The 22,967-nt window shown below is 38.5% G+C and overlaps 1 protein-coding gene across 5 annotated transcripts in view; it reads right to left on the minus strand.

Moving 5' to 3' along the window:
- CADPS2 (calcium dependent secretion activator 2) overlaps nucleotides 1-22,967 on the minus strand; it is a 478,890-nt gene that overhangs the window by 24,519 nt on the left and 431,404 nt on the right. For all 5 annotated transcript variants that reach the window (XM_082631735.1, XM_082631734.1, XM_082631733.1 and 2 more), the window contains 3 exons: nucleotides 13,330-13,413; nucleotides 13,191-13,223; nucleotides 1,340-1,447 (listed from right to left, as the gene is read on the minus strand). In XM_082631735.1, coding sequence (XP_082487861.1) covers nucleotides 1,340-1,447; nucleotides 13,191-13,223; nucleotides 13,330-13,413 — 225 coding nt within the window. The remainder of the gene's footprint in view (nucleotides 1-1,339; nucleotides 1,448-13,190; nucleotides 13,224-13,329; nucleotides 13,414-22,967) is intronic.

The raw sequence follows: 22,967 nt of genomic DNA on the forward strand, positions 1-22,967 counted from the left end.
AGAAGATGTGCTTTAGCTAAAACAAGAAGAAACATAATAGGAATAACATCAACTTAACTTTTCTTTTCTGTTCAACATTTTTGAAAATTACCACATAAGCAAAAAAAGTAAAAGAGAACTTGGAAATGAAACATATGCTTGTAAATTCAGAGCAATATCAAGTGGAAGCAGAAGCTGCTAATATGGTTTCAGTATTTTGTAAAGGAGCCAGCTGGATGGATGATAATTTTTCTACCCCTGCAGGGCATCAAAGCTTTTAGGAAATCATTCTTTTCACACATATTAACACTTAGCTTATTAAAACAGATGATACTTTTATTGTAAAACAGCCTGGGTAGAGGCTAGAAACATAAAATATGAAAGATAAGGCTCATTTTGACCACCCAATCTGACAAACAGCAAACACTGACATGACAGACCATGGTGGAGATGATGACGTAGCAGGACCTTCTGTAACTGCCACAGCTGAAGTGTCACCATGAAGCCCATGAATTGCTGTTATGAAAACATTTGCAGTAACTTGCATAATTAAAGGAAACTGCCAGAAAAGCATTTCTAAAATGCAGAGAAGATGTACATAAATAAATACAGTTCAAAGCAAATATTACATTTCAGAATCAGCACTGTAGTGAATTATGCCAAGTTATGTCACAAGCAAAGTACCATTTCCTTTGAACTGACTGCTGAATAATTACAAATGAGTGACAACACTGTTGTTGAAATGGACTGCTCTCTTAGTCTCTTTTACGGGTACTCGGTGAATGAAACTTGCTGATCAGGCCATCTAAAACCACAACCTCCCCATGCTAGGAGCTGCCATGCCTTGGTGAAGACCTTCACGAGACCACAGCAATATTCTGTTAGCAAACATCAGTACTAGAAAGCAAGATGAAAATGCACACTAACAGTACAGAGGCAGATATCTGCCTTTATTGCAGCTTATTTCTTTGTGTAAATGAAGAATATTATACTGACTTAAGAAAAACTTTTATAGTAGGGGCCAAATCCATTACAGTCTGATTCTGTTTATGGACTGCTGCAAAGGCAAGTGATGTAAACTATACACAATGGTAAACTGGATATCATCTTGCTTGCTCAAATTAATCTTAGAAGGACTTTGAGACTCTCACTCTAATAGTGACAGTTTTCAAGTATAGAAAAAAGCCAATTAAGGCTTCTGTCAGCAGTCAAAGAAATAAAATGATCAACTATATTAGCTGTGTAGAAGAAAAAGAAATTAAAAAAGAGAGTCTGCTTTGCAGACATACCATCAAAGTGTAACTTTTTCCTTCACAGTACATCTACAAAGCCAGCATGATTTGCAAGGGTAGTTACTTACATCAAACAACTTTTCTATATACATTTCCTCATTGACCTTTTCTCGAAGAATATCCTGGTTTTGCCGAACAAACATAATATAGGTGTCTGCCAGATCCATTCCTGGTTTCTGTTGTGAGGAAAAAGCACAGGCAATAAAACAATATCAGGTCTTGATTGTGAAAATGTTATTTAATCACTATCCTAGAAAATCATTCCTTATATCCTTTCAAAAGTTACAGTAGAAAAATATGCTTAAGATCAAATCAACAATGGACACCTTCAAATTCCATAATTAAAGTAAATAAAAGTTTATTACTGAGGTCTATAACTTGAGGTCGTAGTTACTTATCATTATTAAGATGATTAGAAATATGTGGTTGTAAGCTAGTGGATACTCTTTTTTTTTTTTTTAAGTGGCTACCTTGCTAGGTCAATATGCCAAGCAGTATAAATGAATACATTTTTCAAAAAAATTCCCACATGCAATAATCATTTCCTAATTGTAAGTTCAATTTCCTTTTCATCATTTCTGGCTGGTTTATCCATATATATTTTTTAAAATGTTAGCTTTCCTTGGTTTGCCTTCCTCAACTACTATGGGTGTTCAAGGAATACAAAATAAATTTTCTTATTAGGAAGATATTGAACAAAAAACATTTAATGCATTACAAAGTGAAATGCAAATCAGAATTTTGTGGGTTATCCATTGCTTCTACTCATCCATATTTATCAATACTACCTCAAGGATTTATATGATTTTAGAAATGCAATAAGAATATTGATGAACTAGTCTCCCATGAAGAGCCAAAGGTGTGGATTAGATAAGTTTCCAAAGTTACTCAACATTTGGTGTCTTCTAATATTAGACAAGATAAGGCAGTTAATAGAATTCCTCCTTCCTACAGAGTCTACAGAATCAGCACCAGGGAGGGACAAAAACCTGAATGGCTCCTAAAGAGTTTTCCTTCTAAATTTATCTCTAGTTCTTCTTTTAGTTTCACACAGCTGGACTAGATGATCTGTATACTCTATACCTGGGGTTGATTCATAGTCTGTACTGAGTAATTCCTTTAATTAGAATAGGACAATAATAATGATGAAATGGTAGAACTGATGCCCGAATAAGTCAATGTCAGTCGTGCATAATTTCGTATCTATAGGATGCACTTACAAACTCCATCAATGGACTCTTTGTGAAAGTAAATAATGTAAGGAAACCAAGTGAAAGAGGATATGAATCATTTAACTATTACTACTGCAGGAAAGACAAGATATACATCTGAGTGATGTTAGGACAGTAGTAGTGCCTTTTCCTTAAATGAAGGACAAAGTTCTTATCACTTCTTCTTCCAGGAGGGGATTGTATTTTATGTATTGATACAATGATAAAACTGCCCATCTCTTAACCAGTGCACAGTATAGACATTGGGCATATCTCATTAATAAAAATTAATTTGATTTTTTAGTAACAAAGTTATTTCTGGGCAATGAAAATTACAGAAAGTTCTTATATATTTACCTCTTATATTTAGCCTAAAGGGAAATTTATACCACATGGACTGAAGGATCCTTTCAAACATAAACTTGAGGGGGCTTCCCTGGTGGCGCAGTGGTTGAGAATCTGCCTGCCAATGCAGGGGACACGGGTTCGAGCCCTGGTCTGGGAGGATCCCACATGCCGTGGAGCAACTGGGCCTGTGAGCCACAGCTACTGAGCCTGCGCGTCTAGAGCCTGTGCTCCGCAACAAGAGAGGCCACGACAGTGAGAGGCCAGCGCACCGCGATGAAGAGTGGCCCCCGCTCGCCGCAACTAGAGAAAGCCCTCACACAGAAATGAAGACCCAACACAGCCAAATAAATAAATAAATAAATTTATTTTAAAAAACCCACCAAAAACATAACCTTGTTATAACAAAATTCGTGACTAGCTATAATCTGAAACCACTATTTATATAAATGTCTTCACTGATCTTTCCTTCCAGAACATCCATACACAATGTAGGAAATATATTCCAAACTTAATGGAGACAACTTACCAAATTCATGCCTTCACTATTTTTCTACATAATTCTCATAAGCAATGTCTGAAAGTTTAAATAATTACAAGGCTACCCAAGAGAAGCCTAGGTTATTTTCTTCTTTGGGGGCGAGGGGTGTTATACGTAAGTTTTTCCAGTAAAAAGGCAGGGTAATTTGTACAAGATTACTAACTACTATTAACAGTTGAAGACAGCTAGCCCATAAGATAAGGATTTCTCTCCAGGCCTCTCAAATTTGTCAAGACACTGAAAGTGCGAACATTCAGAAAGGATACTGCCGCAGAATGAAAATGACAGGAGAACGACTTTCTATACATGATAACAAGTCAGCTCCACATCTGAGTTTCAGTCAGGTGCCCAGAAACAAAATGCTGTGATATATATAATACCAAGGCAGCTGGGCACAGCCCAGAGGAACTGAGAGTTAAGAATCAACACATGAGAGGCGTGCCTCCTCCAACATTTTTCCCCACCGCTACCCCATTTTTATTTCTGCCTTTCAAAAGAAGAGTACGCTTAGAAGTTTAAACTAGTCAATCACTTGACCCATCAGACTCACTGGAAACTGAGTTACAGCCAGGAGAAATGGAGAATGATGGCTTTAAACATTTGCCACAGACCCGAAGGTAATTTTTTTCCCGTTTCCTTGATCACTTTTAAGATAACATTAGACATCATGAAACACTGTCCCCGAAGAATTTATCTTTTGCCATCTAAAACTAACAAATACTTTTACAGTTTAAGCCTAAAAGAAAACTCAGTGCTATTCCCTTCGGCAGACCCAAGGGATATAATACTGAAATCTGTAAGCTGAGACAGTTCTACAGTTCTCTAAGAAAATCACAACCCTGGTTGAGCGTGTGAAGTAAAGCTCATTGAAAAGTTTATTTCAACAAATTAAGTGTTGACTTTTTCTTTTTGTTTTTTTCTTTTTGAAATTACATTTTCTCCCCTTTGGCAAATTAAGATCCACTTGCCTAGAAAACAAAACCTACAATTCTTACATTCCTCATTAGCATTATTTCTTCCTTTATCTTTGAGGTGTTTACGTATTCTTGAAACTGTGACATACGGGAATTTCACACCTAGTGAATATATTTTCATGTAGCTTGTGGCATGAGACTATAATCATTAAAAGAATATACACAAGTAAGAATAACTGCAACAGCTGGTGACATTTACCAATTAGAATTATAGTTCTTTAAAACACTTTATCCTTCCTTTGGTGTATGAAGGGTAATTATCTCTGATAAACTGCTGAAAAAGATGTAATTTTCCTTTTAAACAGTTTCTACTTACAGTACAAATGTGTTTGGATAGAAGACATTATCGCTGGTTCAGTGCTCCTTTGTGCAAAGACTCTGTTTTATGGCAGTAAGATCTACATATTTTGGAAGTCACTGCGTCTCATTCCATTATTACATGTTGTCTTATTAGGAAATAAAGTTCAGTTAAAAAAGCAAAAAACTGAACACACTCAGTTAAGTTTTTGTTTGCTGGTGTGTAAATGAAAAGCATGCATGTGACTGCATCACCAGGTAGAATATTGCTACACATTCTGGTGCAAGTGGGTGTCTCCAACCTTATCAAAGGAGCAGCCTGTTAAACTTCAACAACTGTAGATCTGGATGGATTTTTATCAAGGATATTTTGTTCTGGAGAGCTACATTTAGAAATCTTTTCTATATTTGTAATTACAGTTTTCTTAATGAATGAGAAAATAACAATTAAAAACCACATAGCAAGCACATTATGTATTAAATACCACTAAGAGAGAGTAAATGTTGTTTTTCATTCTCCCATTTAAAACTTTGAGATCACGCAGCGTAGAGAATGGGATTGAGGACACAGGGTCGGGGGGAAGGGTAAGCTGGGATGAAGTGAGAGAGTGGCATGGGCATATATACACTACCAAATGTAAAACAGATAGCTAGTGGGAAGCAGCCACATAGCACAGGGAGATCAGCTTGGTGCTTTGTGACCACCTAGAGGCGTGGGATAGGGAGGGTGGGAGGGAGACACGAGAGGGAGGGGATATGGGGATATATGTATATGTATAGCTGATTCACTTTGTTATAAAACAGAAACTAACACACCATTGTAAAGCAGTTATACTCCAATAAAGATGTTAAAAAAAAAAAAACAAAACTTTGAGATCCTCAGTTCACTAAGCACTAACTTCTCCATCTTGTTTCTTAGGGTAGTAATCTCTAAATCAAAATAAGCCTTCCTGGATTACTTCTAATTCGATTCAGAAAAGAACAGAATTTGGCTAACGAAGTTATAGTAAAAGGATACAAATATCTAAAAACATTCCCCCATGAGCATAAAGAAATCAATAAATATGGACGGGAATGGAGTATGGTAAGGTGAGTTCCTCTGACTTTGGCTGCATAATAGAATACACCAGCGAGGCAATGAGTTTAAGTAAGGATGCAGACTACAGCAAATTTTTTTTGAGCGCTAATCACTGGTTAACCCAGTGAGATGAAAATGCCGGTTAAAAAAAAAAAGAAAAGCAAAAAATTCCTTGTTAATTACACGCTGCAAATGCTCTTACTTCCTGCTGCTACACCTAATCCCACAGGTGCAAGTCTTCACTTTCCCCATTCATGGGTGGGTGGGTGCAATGCTGCAGACATTTTTCACAGCTACAGATTTAGATACAGAAGAAGCCGTTTAACCTTCCACGGGAGGTTAACAATACACTATGCAAACACTGTCATGGTGTCTATTTAACAAGGAGACAAATTTTTAAATATACTATTCCAGTCTCAAAGATTAATAGAAGCTACAGTTTAACTGACTTAATTTGAAAGTGCACTTCTCATAACCTAGAAAAGCTTGCTTTGAAGAAACAATCAGGAGCGGAACTGTGATATCATTATTTATGACAATCTGCATGCTTCGTAAATGAAATACCTGCACCTGGTCATTATTACCATTTGAAAAACATGGATCTTGTAAGATTTAAAACACTAGTATGTCTCTTCAATCTGAAATTGTGATAGGAACAATATTAATTTCAAATCTGGCATTTCAGATTCAGGAACAGTCTATGATTGATCATCAGGGAACACAGGACAAAATTCTACAAACACACAACTTTCCAGGTACTGTTACCAACAACATATTTTTTCTTTTATTGTTTAATATATTCCTTATTACTTTGGCATTTATGCAGCAATTTCTATATTTTTTATTTGAGTGACAATGTTCTTAAAATTAAGCTCAAAAGCATTTGGAGCAGTTTAATAAGACATAAGTTCTCAAGTATTTAAAATAGAAGAAGGTTTTGAGTACAGCTATTATGATTATGGCGTAAAAAATATATACCTGTTTATTTACTAAATTTCCTACAAAGTAGAATATTTATACTGTATCCACATAGAAAAGCAAAAGGAAATGAACAGAACTAAAGACTTCAAATTAGATTTATTCTAACTTAAATATTATAGAAGCCCAGGAAGAGGACTAATTCATAAAAAGGGGAAAGGGGGGAAGAAACTTAAACAATGAAAAAGTCACAAGAATATAAAAATTTCAAGATTTTCTAATAAAGGTTTATCTAACAATGGTTTATCATTGTTTTAAAATAATGAACCAAAAAAATTCTCATTGTTCTTTAGAAAAACTCCCAACTATTATTGCAAGGCAGTGGCCACAGTCACCTTTCCCTTTGTTAAATGTAGCACTATTCAAAATTCCATTAATTTACACTATTATTTTTTATTATTATTATTATTTGTGGTACGCAGGCCTCTCACTGTTGTGGCCTCTCCCGTTGCGGAGCACAGGCTCCAGACGTGCAGACTCAGCGGCCATGGCTCATGGGCCCAGCCGCTCCGCGGCATGTGGGATCTTCCCGGACCGGGGCACGAACCCGTGTCCCCTGCATCGGCAGGCGGACTCTCAACCACTGCGCCACCAGGGAAGCCCAATATTATGCATTTTGACTCCAAATTAGGATGCAGAAAATTCTGAATCAAAGATAATGGCATCCACATCCATTTGAAAAATATCTTTCAGACTTGGAGCATGTAACATATGTGTTTTAAGTATGTAATTTCACTCAGTCCCACATTCTAAGGGAGAAGGTTCTGTGACTCCAGAGTTCTTACCCTGGATAATTCCGTCTGTTCCCTGTAAGCACAGTCAGTAAAAAGCATCTTCCTACCATAATGCTATCAGAATATCTTGTATCAGAATCTGCTGTAATTCATGCTCCTACAATTTATGTAGTCATTTTGTTTTCATTCTTAAAATTCACACAAATGCTTCACACTATTCCTTCTAAATAGTGACATAATGTGTTCATCAATTTAAGCATCAGTATGTTCAAACAATTTTGTTGTATCACTGGGGAAAACCTTCCAAAGAGGAGGTTATTTTAAATATTAAAAGGGACACTGAGTAATAGTTTAAGATAATAGCCTGAAATACTCAAGGAAAAGAGGCAGGTTGATTTTCAACTGAGATTTATGGGCTTGCTTTTCATCTTACTAGGGCTTTCCCATTTGAGAGCATGAGCATGTAGCATCTCTCTTGCTATTTCTGATCCATAAAAATCACTAACGTCTCAGAGTTTTGAGGAATAGCTGCTGATACAGGAGCACCAGACAAGGAAAGTGCTAACATGTATGTCACACACTAGCTTTATACTGTTATTTTCAGGAGTAATAATTATGATGATGATGAAGGTATTAAATCTCCCAGTTTACAATACTGTTCAGTAACCTCTCCCTCATCTATCCACAGTTGCTACAATGTTGACTATAGAAACTACACTGAGGACTTGAAGAAGTGAAATTAAAAAGCTGTGGGTATTATTTCATTTAGGTTTTAAAATTTAGATTGACTGGGATTGAGTTACTCAGTCCCAATTTGGAAACTTTCAGATTTTGGCTTAAAGGAGACCAGAGGATGTTAGAATGTCAGGGTCCAGAGGCAGTTCATGGATTTACCTTCTATGAGAAGACCCAGACAGACAAAAACCCAAAGAAATAAAGATGAGAGAAGCAAAGTACTCTTCTAGGAAGCACAAAAGGCAACCTTCCCTGCTCCTGTAATGGTGAGACTCTCAATCTGGTCCTGGTGTGAATAGGTCCCAGTGGGCAGGCACTCCGTTCCCCATGTTCTGCCTGGCTCTCATTCTGACGTAAAGCACTGAGTATTCAGGTGGCCTCATCTAAGTAATAAACAATATCAAAACAAAGGAAGGAGGGAAAACACCACTGTTACAGAACTGACTGGCTGTACTTTTAAAAGTCACCATTGACATATGCAAGGTGCTTGGTATTCTAAAATAAAAGGAAAATAAATGAAAAGCAATCTAATATTTTTTACACTGTGGAAAACAAATGGTTTTTCTTTTGGAAAATGGTCACGTTCTGAAGCAGGGGGTGGAAACTGCAGAGCGATCATGGGGGCAGGGAGCAATTCCAGGGAGAAGCAATAACAATCTCATTCATATTAATAGTGCTTTACATTTACAAAGCACTTCCATGTTACTATGCTCGTAAGAACCTAGTGAAGGAGACAGCACAGTGATTACACCATTATCCTCTTTGCATAGGTGGGAAAAGGGAAGCCCATGGGTCAGATTGCCAGTAGGGGGCAAAGGTGGGACTTGAACTGGGATCCTGGACTGTACACCAAGCCTGCACAGTATAGAGCTAAATTCAAGCCACATTGTGGGGAGCTGGAAGGTTAGAAATCTGTGCAAGTGGCATAACAAAGAGAGAACATTTGAGAGAATTAGTAATGAAGGCAAGAGAAAGATAAGCCCTCTCCATCTTCTCAAGACAGACAACCAGGATCAGACACCAGCACTAAGCAGCCAACCAGTGGGGAGTTTCCATGTTCTTCATCACAGTAACCCTTACTGTGTCCTCCAGGTCTCTTTAGCTGTGTCCCCTCACTGTCTAGCATACAGATCCCATGCAATGTGTGTAATAATGTTAACAGGACAACTTTCAATAGGCATTGTACACATACACACCCACACCAAAATGCCCTGTAACTTATACGAGCTATAGAACAAAATTTCAGAATCAGAGTTGGAAAGTGCTTTTAAATGCCCTTCTAAATGGTAAATGTCATCTGGTCTTATTTCCTACGTAATGCAGAATCTTCAGTACCACCTCTGGCAAACAGTGGCGTAACTACTACTATAGCATAACACCCTTGTAAAGAATTTTAATTTCTTTTGTTTTTCTCTTAATACCCTGATTTCAGTTCTGTCTCCCACTAGTTTTTTTTTTTTTTTTTTTTTTGCAGTACGTGGGCCTCTCACTGTTGTGGCCTCTCCCGTGGTGGAACACAGGCTCCAGATGCACAGGCTCAGCAGCCATGGCTCACGGGCCCAGCCGCTCCGCGGTATGTGGGATCTTCCCGGACTGGGCCACGAACCCGTGTCCCCAGCATCGGCAGGCGGACTCTCAACCACTGCATCACCAGGGAAGCCCAAGCATAGTGTTTTATATCTATCATTACAGTATTACATGGAATAGTCTCACTGCTCCAAAAAGTTCCCTTGGCTTCACCTAGTCAAGTCTCCCTGACCTTGAACTTATGGTAACCATTAACCTGTTTGTAACCTTTACACAGTTTATTTATAGTTTTTTATATGTAGTTTTCCCTTTTAGAATGTGATATAAATGATATCATACAGTACGTAGCCTTCTCAGACTGGCTTCTTTCACTTAGCAATATGCCTTTAAGATTCATCTATGTCTTCGCGTCGCCTGATAGTTAATTTTTCTTCTGATTCTTCTTTTTTTTTTTTTTTTTTTTGCTGACTAGTACTCCAATTGTATGGATATACCACTGCTTGTTTATCCATTCACTGACTGAAAGGCATTTTGGCTGCTTCCAATTCTTTAATATGAATAAAGTTCCTATGAACACTTGTGTGCAGGTTTTGGTTGTGGACATATGTTTTCAAGTCAGTTGGATAAATACCTAGGAGTGCAATTGGTGGTTTGCTAAAGACTATATTTAGCTTTGTAAGAAACTGTGAAATGATCTTCCAAAATGGCTGTACCATTTTGTACTTCCACCAGCAATGAATGAGAGTCCCTATTGCTCTGCAACCTTGTCAACATTTTGCTACTGTCAGTTTTTAAATTTTAGCCATGCTAATAGGTGTGTGATAGTATCTTATTGTTTTTTCATTTCTCTAATGACAAATGATGTTGAGCATCTTTTCATTTGCCTATTTGATACCTATATGTCTTCACTGCAGTGTCTGTTCTTATCTTTTGCCCATTTTTTAATTGGGCTGTTTGTTTTCTTACTGTTGAGTATTAAGAGTTCTTTGTACATTTTAGATACAAGTCCTTGGTCAAATATATGTCTGTGGCTTGTCTTTTCATTCTCTTAACAGTGCAGAGCAGTCAATTATTAAGTCCAACTTACAATGTTTTTCTTTCATGGATGCTTTTGGTGTTGTATCTAAAACCTTATCACCAAACTTAAGGCCATAAATATTTTCTCTCTGTTTTCTTCTAGAAGTTTTATATTGTAGTTTGCATTTTACAGGTAGGTTTCTGATCAGTTTTGAGTTAATTTCTGTGAAAGGTGAGCCAGTGTTGTTGTTGTTTTTATTCTCATAAGGTTCTCCTTAAAAGACTGCTTCAGAGAGGTATCTTACTGGAGTTTTAGCATAAAAAACCAACCAAACAAAAAAACCCAGTAACAGCCAACAGCACCTCATAGCTTTTGAAGTTAATGTTTACAGACATCAATAATAGAGGTTTAATGTCTGGATCTAAGGCAGAAACTCTTCCTATAGCAATCTGCCATGGCCAGACCATATCTATGGTTTAGTATGCTTTGCTCTGGGTGGCAACTTGATTTAATAGTGAAATTGGTAAGCTGGAATTCATCTAGAGAGTGATTGGTATGACAGAGTCTGGGTACAATTGTTACAGCTGTTTTCATGATATGTCTATTTCCCTATCTCTTTTATCGATAGACACTGAACAGCTTGTGGGCAGGACATATATATTTTTTCATCATACATGCCCAGAGTCTAGCACTTAGTATGTGTTAAATAAGTATTTAATTAGTGAATTCAGTGAAGAAGTTAAGGATGTTTAATATAGAAAATAAGAATTCCTCAGACAATATATCCCTTTGAACAGCCATCATACCTCTTGCGAAGAGGATGTATGATAATTATCAACAAATATTTGAAGGGCTATCATGCAGAAAAGGGATTAGAACCAAGACAGAATTCACAGAGGTACAGAATTTCAACTCATTATACATAAGAGGAGGCTGTCTTATGGTGAGCCTGCAATCACTGAAAAAATTAAAAGAGCTTGACTGAATCTTTGTGAGGGATATCAGGAGAGGGGGCTTCTGCATTGAGAAGGAGAGTGAATGAACCACTTTCTGTGTCTTTCAATGCTGAAGCTCTATGGGCTCTAACAGATCTAGTACACAGTCAAATTAAGAATTTCAAAAGCTCTAAGAACAGAAATAATTATGGTGTCCTATTCAAAATTAAAAACAAAAACTTGTAATTCAACATTAAAAACAAAAATCTATATTATAAAGTATTTGTTAGGAATTCCAATAAAGTTCATGTGTTCCCATGATTACTTGTCTTTTTTTTTTTTATACAGCAAGTATAAACTATTCCCCCTTAATTCTCCCTTTCTCTCTTTCATGCTGTTCCTTTGCAGCACCATACACATGTGATTATTTCTGCTTATTGCCCAGTACTGACTTTCTGATTCTAGGTACAAGACAAGGAGTATGCCAAGACTTCTTTTGGAATCATCTGTAAAACTAAAAACAAACAAACAAAAAACTACTCTGAAGAAACCCCAGGCAAAGGCAGGAAAGTCCATGGCCTTTTCATTTAAAATGTTCATTGATAATAACTATAGCAGCAATAAATCTGGAGACTGTCTAGTCCATAGTATAAAATGCAGTTATGCATTTCAAAAATAAGAGCCACCTGCAACTGATAGACAACGCTTGCCAGCTCTCAAACCACTAACATTCATAATGATGATCTAGAGATGGTGATGCTATTCAAGTACAGCCTGAATCAAAGATGAGATGACTTATATTCTATTTAGTTTTAAATTTTAAGTTTTTTCCCCATTGTGCTCTAATTCTGAAAATGGATACATGTGCCCAAACACATGATTAAACAGAACATCTTAGGCCTTGATCATATATATGTGATAAGAGAATTTAAGGCAAAAGCTAATTTGTTAATGACTATCAACTTACAAACGCTGTACTAACTTGTTGATTAGATTTATCACATGAATTTTTTTCATTGTAGCTAAGTAAGTTTCATACTCTCCTCTCATGGTATCTTAATTGTTGAACAAATTTACAGGTCACGCATTATTTCCCAAGAATTCTGTGAAAAACCAAATGCTGAACTAAGTGAATATTGATTCATTTATAACACTTTTGTATTCAGGAAACTAGTTCTTTGATTCAACTGGTCTTGACTGTTACTTTAACTCCTGTAAGAAACCTGTTAGAGCTTTCATGGAAAGGGAAGGAGAGTGAACCTTTTCCTATAAGTAATGTGAGTCATTTTCTCCCCCATCCTAGAGCTGCCACTGAGCTGATAGATGTTCTCATGATGAATTGACCTCCCCAAGTTACACCGGAAAAGGTACACTGAAATAACCTTGCCAGGCCTTGTTATGAGGGTTAGTGCTTGCTTAAGAAAAACAAACTGCTCCCTGAGGCAATGATACTAGATTAAAGATTTGAAATAAACCCATGGTGAACCATAATTATTTTTTTAAAGACTTATTTATAATTTTAAAAAGCAGATAAAAAAATACTTACTGGAACATCAACATATTTTGCAGCTGCTTTCACCTTAAGTGGAAAAGAGATAATTATGAGAATTATTTTCTTAACTGTTTGAAAAGTACTGTGACAGCACTCAAAAGACAGCAGAGGAGAACTCATTCAAAATACTCACAGTGAACGACAGAATGGATGAAAAGAAAGTGCCTTCGTCATATCTTGACAGCTTAGACAACACCCCTTCCAACACTGAAACAAACTAGAATACAGTTTATCGTGAGTATTTAGGATAGTACTGTGCATACAAACAAATAACGGGGCAAACAATTCTTGGACCAACTTCTCCCGTGACACAAAAATCGGAAATGTATAAACTGACACGATGACAAAATCTCATTTTGAAGATGAACTCTAAGGTCCTTTTACATTGCTGGAAAAAATATGCACATTTTTTAAGATACAAGAACAATGTGTAATAGGAGTCTGGTTACTATGTGTGAGATAACTTAAACCATTAGTAAATAACTTTAAATCCCTGTGACTCTTCCTTAATATAATTTTCAACTCCAATAAAGATGTTTATAAGTCCTCATCACAAGCAAAAATGTTGTAACTATGTATGGGGATGGACTTATTTTGGTGGTCATTTTGCAATTTATACAGATATCAAATCACTATGTTGTATACCTGCAACTAACATAATGTTGTATGTCAATGACACCTCAATAAAAAAACATATAGAGATGTTTTGAGGCAACAATGGTCAAGCTTCATCAAATTCCTTTCTATCATATATCACTCGACCATTCCCCAACTTTTTCTATCTACAGAAGAGGCTGAATGACAAAGAACAGAAAATGAAAAGGTGTAACATTTGGGGCCCTTGTAACATTGAAATGAAGTATGATACATCAACTAACGAGTATTCACCAAGCAGTTCCAATTGGGACATGTAAGGATCATCCCTGCTTTCAGAAGCTTACAAAGTAGTTGGGGAGCTCAAACAGATACACACACTGCAGAGTACAATGAAAAGAGCACCAGATTAAGAATATAAATCCTGATTCTGTCATTGACTCACTGCTATATGGGCTCCAGCCAACCAGTGCACCGGTTCCCCCATCAGTCAACGGTGTGTTTGTGTTGGTGGGACGGGTATGGAATTAAAATTGTCTTAAGAGTTTTACACTTCTAAAATTTTATTATTTTTATTTTTTTTTGCTTTATAACAAATTTAATCAGTTATACATATACATATGTTCCCATATCCCCTCCCTTTTGCGTCTCCCTCCCACCCTCCCTATCCCACCCCTCCAGGTGGTCACAAAGCACCGAGCTGATCTCCCTGTGCTATGCGGCTGCTTCCCACTAGCTATCTACCTTACGTTTGGTAGTGTATATATGTCCATGGCGCTCTTTCACTTTGTCACAGCTTACCCTTCCCCCTCCCCATATCCTCAAGTCCATTTACACTTCTAAAATTTTATACTTCTATGAAATGAGAGTTAAGATATATATACTGTAATGTAATTAAAAATGTGGAGAATTTTATTTCATTGAGCAGAAACATTAAGATCTGGCATGAAGATAAATGAGATATTAATAAGGATCTACTGTCCTACATCTTTCCTCTTTAGAAGCAAAATAATATGCACTATTGACAAATTATACCTTCCCAAAGGGAAGATACTGACAAGGTTTTTTAAATACAAAAAGGGAAATTAATGAAGGCTGGTTTTTGTTCACATAGCAGCTTCTTCAACAAAGGGATAATAGTTCTAGGGACACAGCTTATTGGTCTCTGGTGAGCAGAGAACTCGCTGAGAGTGCACAGGAGATCATCTTTTCTCCATGGCTGGTCAATTACTGCAAAATAGTTTATGCAAAAGAAACAAAAACTTCCCTACAGGTTTCTCCATCACATCATTTGAGACATGATGTAAGAACACAGAAACAAATTCATGTGAACTTCTGACTAAAATTTTATTTTTAAAGAATGAGAACTATGTATGGTTGGTTAGTTATCCTAGGGGATACAAATAGCAAAAAACATAAAATTACAAGTTGCTCACAACTAAAAGTCAATTTAGCACTTTCCTCCTGCCCATTAAGATTTCTTACCAATCACAGCTGGCTAACTCAACTTGTTGTGGTTGGCAAAGACCCAGAAGACCTATACTCCAGGGCTATGACCAGGGGAAGGGAATGCCAAACTTAATGGCCCTCTGCAGAAAATGCCTCATCTCTTGTAACTCAAATCTTGAAAGCCAGTGTGTGATCGGTGATATCATTTGCCACGAGGAGAGCGACAATTGCTATGGTTACCAGACAACGTGAGCCACTGAAGGCTCTAGCATAGCACCTGGTTCTTGGTGCCTTCAAGAGAGTATTTGTTTACACAGGTGAGTGATGCTGAGGGACTAGGCAAAGTAGAGGTAGACCCTGTGGATGGATTTAGAAGATCTTAGCTCGAGTTGAAGCTCTGCCACTCTCTGGCGGTGAGTCTGGACATTCAGCTTCTCTAGCCTCAGTGTACTCATCAGTAAAACGGGGAAAATGTCACTGCCTTGCTCACAATAAGGATGGTGTGAAAATCAGCAGAGATGATTTAGGTGAAGGGACTGTGAAAATGGCAATACACTAAGAGATGTAAAGAATGAATATTATTGGTATGATGAGCTAAATCACTAGCCATTATATGTCTAAAAACCTACACATGCTAAGTCACAAGCTAACGGGGGTAGCCTTGGGATTGTTTAGTGAAAAGGAGAAATAATGCATTTGGTTACCAGCGAATGCGTCTAATTCAATGACATGATATCTATGGAGGCAGGATAGAGTTGATGCTGTAAGTCAGAAGACCCATGTCGGAATCCCATCTGTTTCAAGGTCATGTGGCTGACAGTAGAGGAGAGAGGCTTTGGACACAGGTGGTCTGGCTCCAAAGCCCGTGTTCTTTGCCATCACACTACAGAGTTGTAAGCATTAAATGATATGACATAACTAATGTCCTTGGCATATAATAAGTGCTCAATAAATGCTACTTTCTTCTTCTTATTGAGCACCTAATAGGGGAAATACAAAAAAAAAAAAAAAATGAGTCTTAGACCCTTCCCTCCAGGAATGCACAAACTAGTAGGAGAGACAGACGTGTACACAGTTGGTCATGACACGAGGCAGGAAGTGATGAGGGACAAACAGTGTAACTGAAAATGACTTCCATTGGAGGATACTGGGTAAGCTTCGTTTGCATGGTAGCACAGGGGCTGAGCAGCAGGGTAGCAGAAATCTAGTGGCTAAAACAACACTTGGGGAAGCCCATTAGCAGATGAACTTAGGGCAGAAGTTGCCCCACTGTGGCATCTGACAGCCTGTCTGGCTCGTCTTCTCTTTAGCGTGTGAAGCAGCACCCGGTTATATCCCACTAAGTCCAGTGTGTGCACCGGTGGTCTGCTGCATGCATGTCACAGCATTCTTGGCCTCCATTTTTTTTTTTTTTTTGCGGTACACGGGCCTCTCACTGTCGTGGCCTCTCCCATTGCAGAGCACAGGCTGCGGACGCGCAGGCTCAGCGGCCATGGCAACCGGGCCCAGCTGCTCCGTGGCATGTGGGATCTTCCCGAACTGGGGCACAAACCCCTGTCCCCTGCATCGGCAGGCAGACTCTCAACCACTGCGCCACCAGGGAAGCCCCTTGGCCTCCATTTTAACAATAGTGCAGAGCCTCTCCCTGGGATCCTCCCTACCCCAAATGGTCCCTGGGGAGGCCCAATACAGCAGGGACTCTAAGGGCTTATATGGCAGTGAACAGCGACTGTACCTCTGGGACCAACCACGTGAGCCATACAGTTCCAACAGGAAGGTTTTCTTTGTAAGATTTCTGTCAAGGCACACGTGGTGGAAGAGCTACCTTAAAACCCAAAATCTATTAACAAGATTGACTAATAATGATGTAGTTTCCATCTGGCTTTTAATTTTAGAAGACAGCAAGATTCCAAAGAAATCCAGCTAAATGCTGGGTTTAGTTGCTGTGTCTTTAGTTGCTTCCTGTGAACTTTCTCTGTACAGCTCAGGGAGTATACAAATACTTACAGGTTTGCCTTGCGCTCTCTGTTCTCCTGAGGGTGTCAGATTGGCACGAAACCCTGTAATCTCTGTTTCCCTGCTTTTTATTGCAGATGTCATTTACTGGGTTTGTTTGAATAATATTTAGTGCCCAAAGTCTGTCTGGGTCATTACCAACTTTGCCTCATTATGGACACTCCCAGGGAAATTAAAGATGAAGGTACGTTGAAATGACTGGTAGAATGAAACATGAAGTATGCCCCAAGGCATGTTGGTTTAAATTTCCTGCTGGATTTTAACAGGGTATAGGATTCATTTCCTATACGTATGGAAAGTAGAATGACAAATTCTGAGAAGTGATAGGAACGATTCAGCTGTAGATTGGTGGGCCCAAAACACGCAGGTCTTACTTTTTTCAACTGCGGAATTTCAGGAAGTAAACAAGGAATATTTGCATCATTTACACTGCAAGTTATTAAATCTTCCACAGAAAAAAGATGCATCCATAAACAAGACTAATCATGAAAAACTAGGTGTATTTTGGAAGGGGGGGATAAATAGGGCTGGAGGTATCTATCAGATGTTTTATTTTTGTTTGGTACCATCAGGACTGACTAGTACTGTTAAAAATCCACCTGGAACCAGAATGTCATGGATTGGAAGAGAGCAGGTTTCCTTCCCTGAACTGGAATGTTAATGTGATGATACAACGGAACATAATCCTCGCTTCTCCCACTGTGTATCCACATCCTCTTTGAACCTTTTTTCCAAATGACTCCGGAAAGTTCCTTCCAGATGATCCAGATCGGTATTGAGGATGGACAGGATCTGACAGCACGTATTTATACAACACGCCTTGTTCTGCACAGTATCTCAGACAACTTCCAAAACAGCACGCCTAGCCCGGATGTTGGTGAAGTCTCCACATTCCTCTCATTGTTCCTTTCTCCCTTGTCTCCCAAATGGACTGAACTATGTTAGTTTGTATTTCTTTTCTTCTAATGATGCCTAACAGTGTATGTTATTCCTTTCAAGTACATTCTTGGGTTTGAACAGTTGTCTTCTGAATACATTGTCTTGATCCAAACAAGTAAATTTAACCAAGTTAACTTAATCAGACTGAATTGGTGGTGGTGGAGGAGATACTTTAATTGCATCATCTAGACAGTCAGGTCAGATGTGTCTTCTGTCCCTCTTACGAGAAGTTCAGGGGAAAATATTTCTGGTAGCATCTTTAGGATTCTCTATGTATAGTATCATGTCATCTGCAAACAGTGACAGTTTTACTTCTTCTTTTCCAATTTGGATTCCTTTTATTTCTTTTTCTTCTCTGATTGCTGTGGCTAAAACTTCCAACACTGTGTTGAATAACAGTGGTGAGAGTGGGCAACCTTGTCTTGTTCCTGATCTTAGTGGAGATGGTTTCAGTTTTTCACCATTGAGAATGATGTTGGCTGTGGGTTTGTCATATATGGCCTTTATTATGTTGAGGTAAGTTCCCTCTATGCCTACTTTCTTGATAGTTTTTTCATAAATTGGTGTTGAATTTTGTTGAAAGCTTTTTCTGCATCTGTTGAGATGATCATATGGTTTTTATCCTTCAGTTTGTTAATATGGTGTATCACATTGATTGATTTGCGTATATTGAATAATCCTTGCATTCCTGGGATAAACCTCACTTGATCATGGTATATGGTCCTTTTAACGTGCTGTTGGATTCTGTTGGCTAGTATTTTGTAGGGGATTTTTGCATCTAAGTATATCAGTAATACTGGACTGTAGTTTTCTTTTCTTGTGACATCATTGTCTGGTTTTGGTATCAGGGTGATGGTGGCCTCGTAGAATGAGTTTGGGAGTGTTCCTCCCTCTGCTATATTTTGGAAGAATTTGAGAAGGATAGGTGTTAGCTCTTCACTAAATGTTTTATAGAATTCGCCTGGGAAGCCATCTGGTCCTGGGCTTTTGTTTGTTGGAAGATTTTTAATCGCTGTTTCAATTTCAGTACTTGTGATCGGTCTGTTTTCTATTTCTTCCTGGTTCAGTTTCGGAAGGTTGTGTTTTTCTAAGAATTGTCCATTTCTTCCAGGTTGTCCATTTTATTGGCATAGAGCTGCTTGTAGTAATCTCTCATGATCTTTTGTATTTCTGCAGTGTCAGTTGTTACTTCTCCTTCTTCATTTCTAATTCTGTTCGTTTGTGTCTTCTCCCTTTTTTTCTTGATGAGTCTGGCTAATGGTTTATCAATTTTGTTTATCTTCTCAAAGAACCAGCTTTTAGTTTTATTGATCTTTGCTACTGTTTCCTTCATTTCTTTTTCATTTATTTCTGATTTGATCTTTATGATTTCTTTCCTTCTGCTAACTTTGCGTTTTTTTGTTCTTCTTTCTCTAATTGCTCTAGGTGTAAGTTTAGGTTGTTTATTTGACATTTTTCTTGTTTCTTTCTTTTTTTTTTTTGTTACGCGGGCCTCTCACTGTTGTGGCCTCTCCCCTTGCGGAGCACAGGCTCCAGACTCACAGGCTCAGCGGCCACGGCTCACGGGCCCAGCCACTCCGCAGCATGTGGGATCTTCCCGGACCGGGGCACGAACTCGTGTCCCCTGCATCGGCAGGCAGACTCTCAACCACTGCGCCACCAGGGAAGCCCTTTTCTTGTTTCTTGAGGTAGGATTGTACTGCTATAAACTTCCCTCTTAGAACTGCTTTTGCTGAATCCCATAGGTTCTGGGTCATCGTGTTTTCATTGTCATTTGTTTCTAGGTATTTCTTGATTTCCTCTTTGATTTCTTCAGTGATCTCTTGTTTAGTCAGAAAAGATACTTGATACGATTTCAATTTTCTTAAATTTACCAAGGCTTGATTTGTGACCCAAGATATGATCTATCCTGGAGAATGTTCCATGAGCACTTGAGATGCAAGTGTATTCTGTTGTTTTTGGATGGAATGCCCTATAAATATCAATTAAGTCCATCTGGTTTAATGTGTCATTTAAAGCTTGTGTTTCCTTATTTATTTTCATTTTGGATGATCTGTCTATTGGTGAAAGTGGGGTGTTAAAGTCCCCTACTATGACTGTGTTACTGTCAATTTCCCCTTTTATGGCTGTTATCATTTGCCTTATATATTGAGGTGCTCCTATGTTGGGTGCATAAATATTTACAATTGTTATATCTTCTTCTTGGATTGACCCCTTGATAATTATGTAGTGTCCTTCTTTGTCTCTTGTAATAGTCTTTATTTTAAAGTCTATTTTGTCTGATATGAGAATTGCTACTCCAGCTTTCTTTTGGTTTCCATTTGCATGGAATATCATTTTCCATCCCCTCACTTTCAGTCTGTATGTGTCCCTAGGTCTGAAGTGGGTCTCTTGTAGACAGCATATATATGGGTCTTGTTTTTGTATCCATTCACCCAGTCTATGTCTTTTGGTTGGAGCATTTAATCCATTTACATTTAAGGTAATTATTGATATGTATGTTCCTATGACCATTTTCTTAATTGTTTTGGGTTTGTTTTTGTAGGTCTTTTCCTTCTCTTGTGTTTCCTGCCTAGAGAAGTTCCTTTAGCTTTTAATGTAAAGCTGGTTTGGTGGTGCTGAATTCTCTTAGCTTTTGCTTATCTGTAAAGGTTTTAATTTCTTTGTTGAGCCTGAATGAGATCCTTGCTGGGTAGGGTAATCTTGGTTGTAGGTTTTTCCCTTTCATCACTTTAAATATGTCCTGCCACTCCCTTCTGGCTTGCAGAGTTTCTGCTAAGAAATCAGCTGTTAACCTTATGGGGATTCCCTTGTATGTTATTTGTTGCTTTTCCCTTGCTGCTTTTAATATTTTTTCTTTGTATTTAATTTTTGATAGTTTGGTTAATATGTGTTGGTGTGTTTCTCCTTGGATTTATCCTGTATGGGACTCTCTGTGCTTCCTGGAGTTGATTGACTATTTCCTTTCCCATATTAGGGAAGTTTTCAACTATAATCTCTTCCAATATTTTCTCAGTCCCTTTCTTTTTCTCTTCTTCTTCTGGGACCCCTATAATTCGTATGTTGGTGCGTTTAATGTTGTCCCAGAGGTCTCTGAGACCGTCCTCAATCCTTTTCATTCTTTTTTCTTTATTCTCCTCTGCGGTAGTTATTTCCACTATTTTATCTTCCAGGTCACTTATCTGTTCTTCTGTCTCAATTATTCTGCTACTGATTCCTTGTAGAGAATTTTTAATTTCATTTTTTGTGTTGTTCATCATTGTTTGTTTGCTCTTTAGTTCTTCTAGGTCCTTGTTAAATGTTTCTTGTATTTTCTCCATTCTATTTCCAAGATTTTGGATCTTCTTTACTATCATTACTCTGAATTCTTTTTCAGGTAGACTGCCTATTTTCTCTTCATTTGTTTGGTCTGGTGGGTTTTTACCTTGCTCTTTCATCTACTGCATATTTCTCTGTCTTCTCATTTTGCTTGACTTACTGTGTTTGGGGGTCTCCTTTTTGCAGGCTGCAAGTTCGTAATTCTCGTTGTTTTTGGTGTCTGTCCCCAGTGGGTAAGGTTGGTTCAGTGGGTTGTGTAGGCTTCGTGGTGGAGGGGACTGATGCCTGTGTTCTGGTAGATGAAGTTGGATCTTGTCTTTCTGGTGGGCAGGCTCATGTTTGGTGGTGTGTTTTGGGGTGTCTGTGAACTTATTATGATTTTAGGCAGTCTCTCTGCTAATGGGTGGGATTGTGTTCCTGTCTTGCTAGTTGTTTGGCATGGGGTGTCCAGCACTGGAGCTTGCTGGTCATTGAGTGGAGCTGGGTCTTAGCGTTGAGATGGAGATCTCTGGGAGTGTTCTTGCTGATTGATATTACCTGGGGCTGGGAGGTCTCTGGTGGTCCAATGTCCTGAACTCGGCTCTCCCACCTCAGAGGCTCAGGCCTGACACCTAGCTGGAGCACCAAGACCCTGTCAGCCACATAGCTCGTGTTGCTTGAGGATCCACATTTCTTCTGGAAAGGACAGAAATCTGGCAATCTCACTTCAGGCCTACCCCATCCACCTTTTCTCCCTTTGTGCTTAGTCTGTTTCACTTGCTCATAATGGGCCCCATGCAGAGGCCTTGCCCCTGGCCTTCAGACCAGAGCTCCTTGTGAAACGGCTGAGCCGACACCTCAGCTCGGGATGTGCACTGAAGCTCCTCACAGGACACTCAACTCCTGTAGGGTGTTTTTTATAAGGCCACTAATCCCATTTATGATGGCTCTAACCTCATGACCTTATCACCTCCCAAAGGTCCCACCACCAAATACCATCACATTAGGGATTAGGTTTCAACATAGGAATTTTGGGGGGACACAAACATTCAGTCTATGGCATCCTGCCCATTGTATATCTTAAATGTCTTTGGACTAGTCCAACAGAGACCAATGTTACAGCCTCCTTACTACTCCCTCTCAATCTGTTTGCTGTGGGCAAATGAACTGTCTTACAATGCAAACATGATTAACTCTATACCCCTACTCCCTGCCTCTCCAACCCTTCAGTGACTTCTCATTGCTCTAATGATGAAGACATTAAACTCCTCGGGCCTGTAGTTGGGCTTTTAACCATGATTCCATACTACCTCTCAGGTACAGAGTTGGAAATCATCAGCATATAGTTAAACCAGAAGTGTGAAAGTCACAGATATATACGGAATGAGTTCAAAAGAAGACTAAAGATGGAAACCCAAGAATCCCACCATTTAGCTGCTAGGTAGACAGAGAACATAGAAATGGTAAGCCAAGATC

This window comes from Mesoplodon mirus (genome assembly GCF_964341445.2).
Source record: "Mesoplodon mirus genome assembly, chromosome: 9".
Lineage (NCBI taxonomy): Eukaryota > Metazoa > Chordata > Mammalia > Artiodactyla > Ziphiidae > Mesoplodon > Mesoplodon mirus.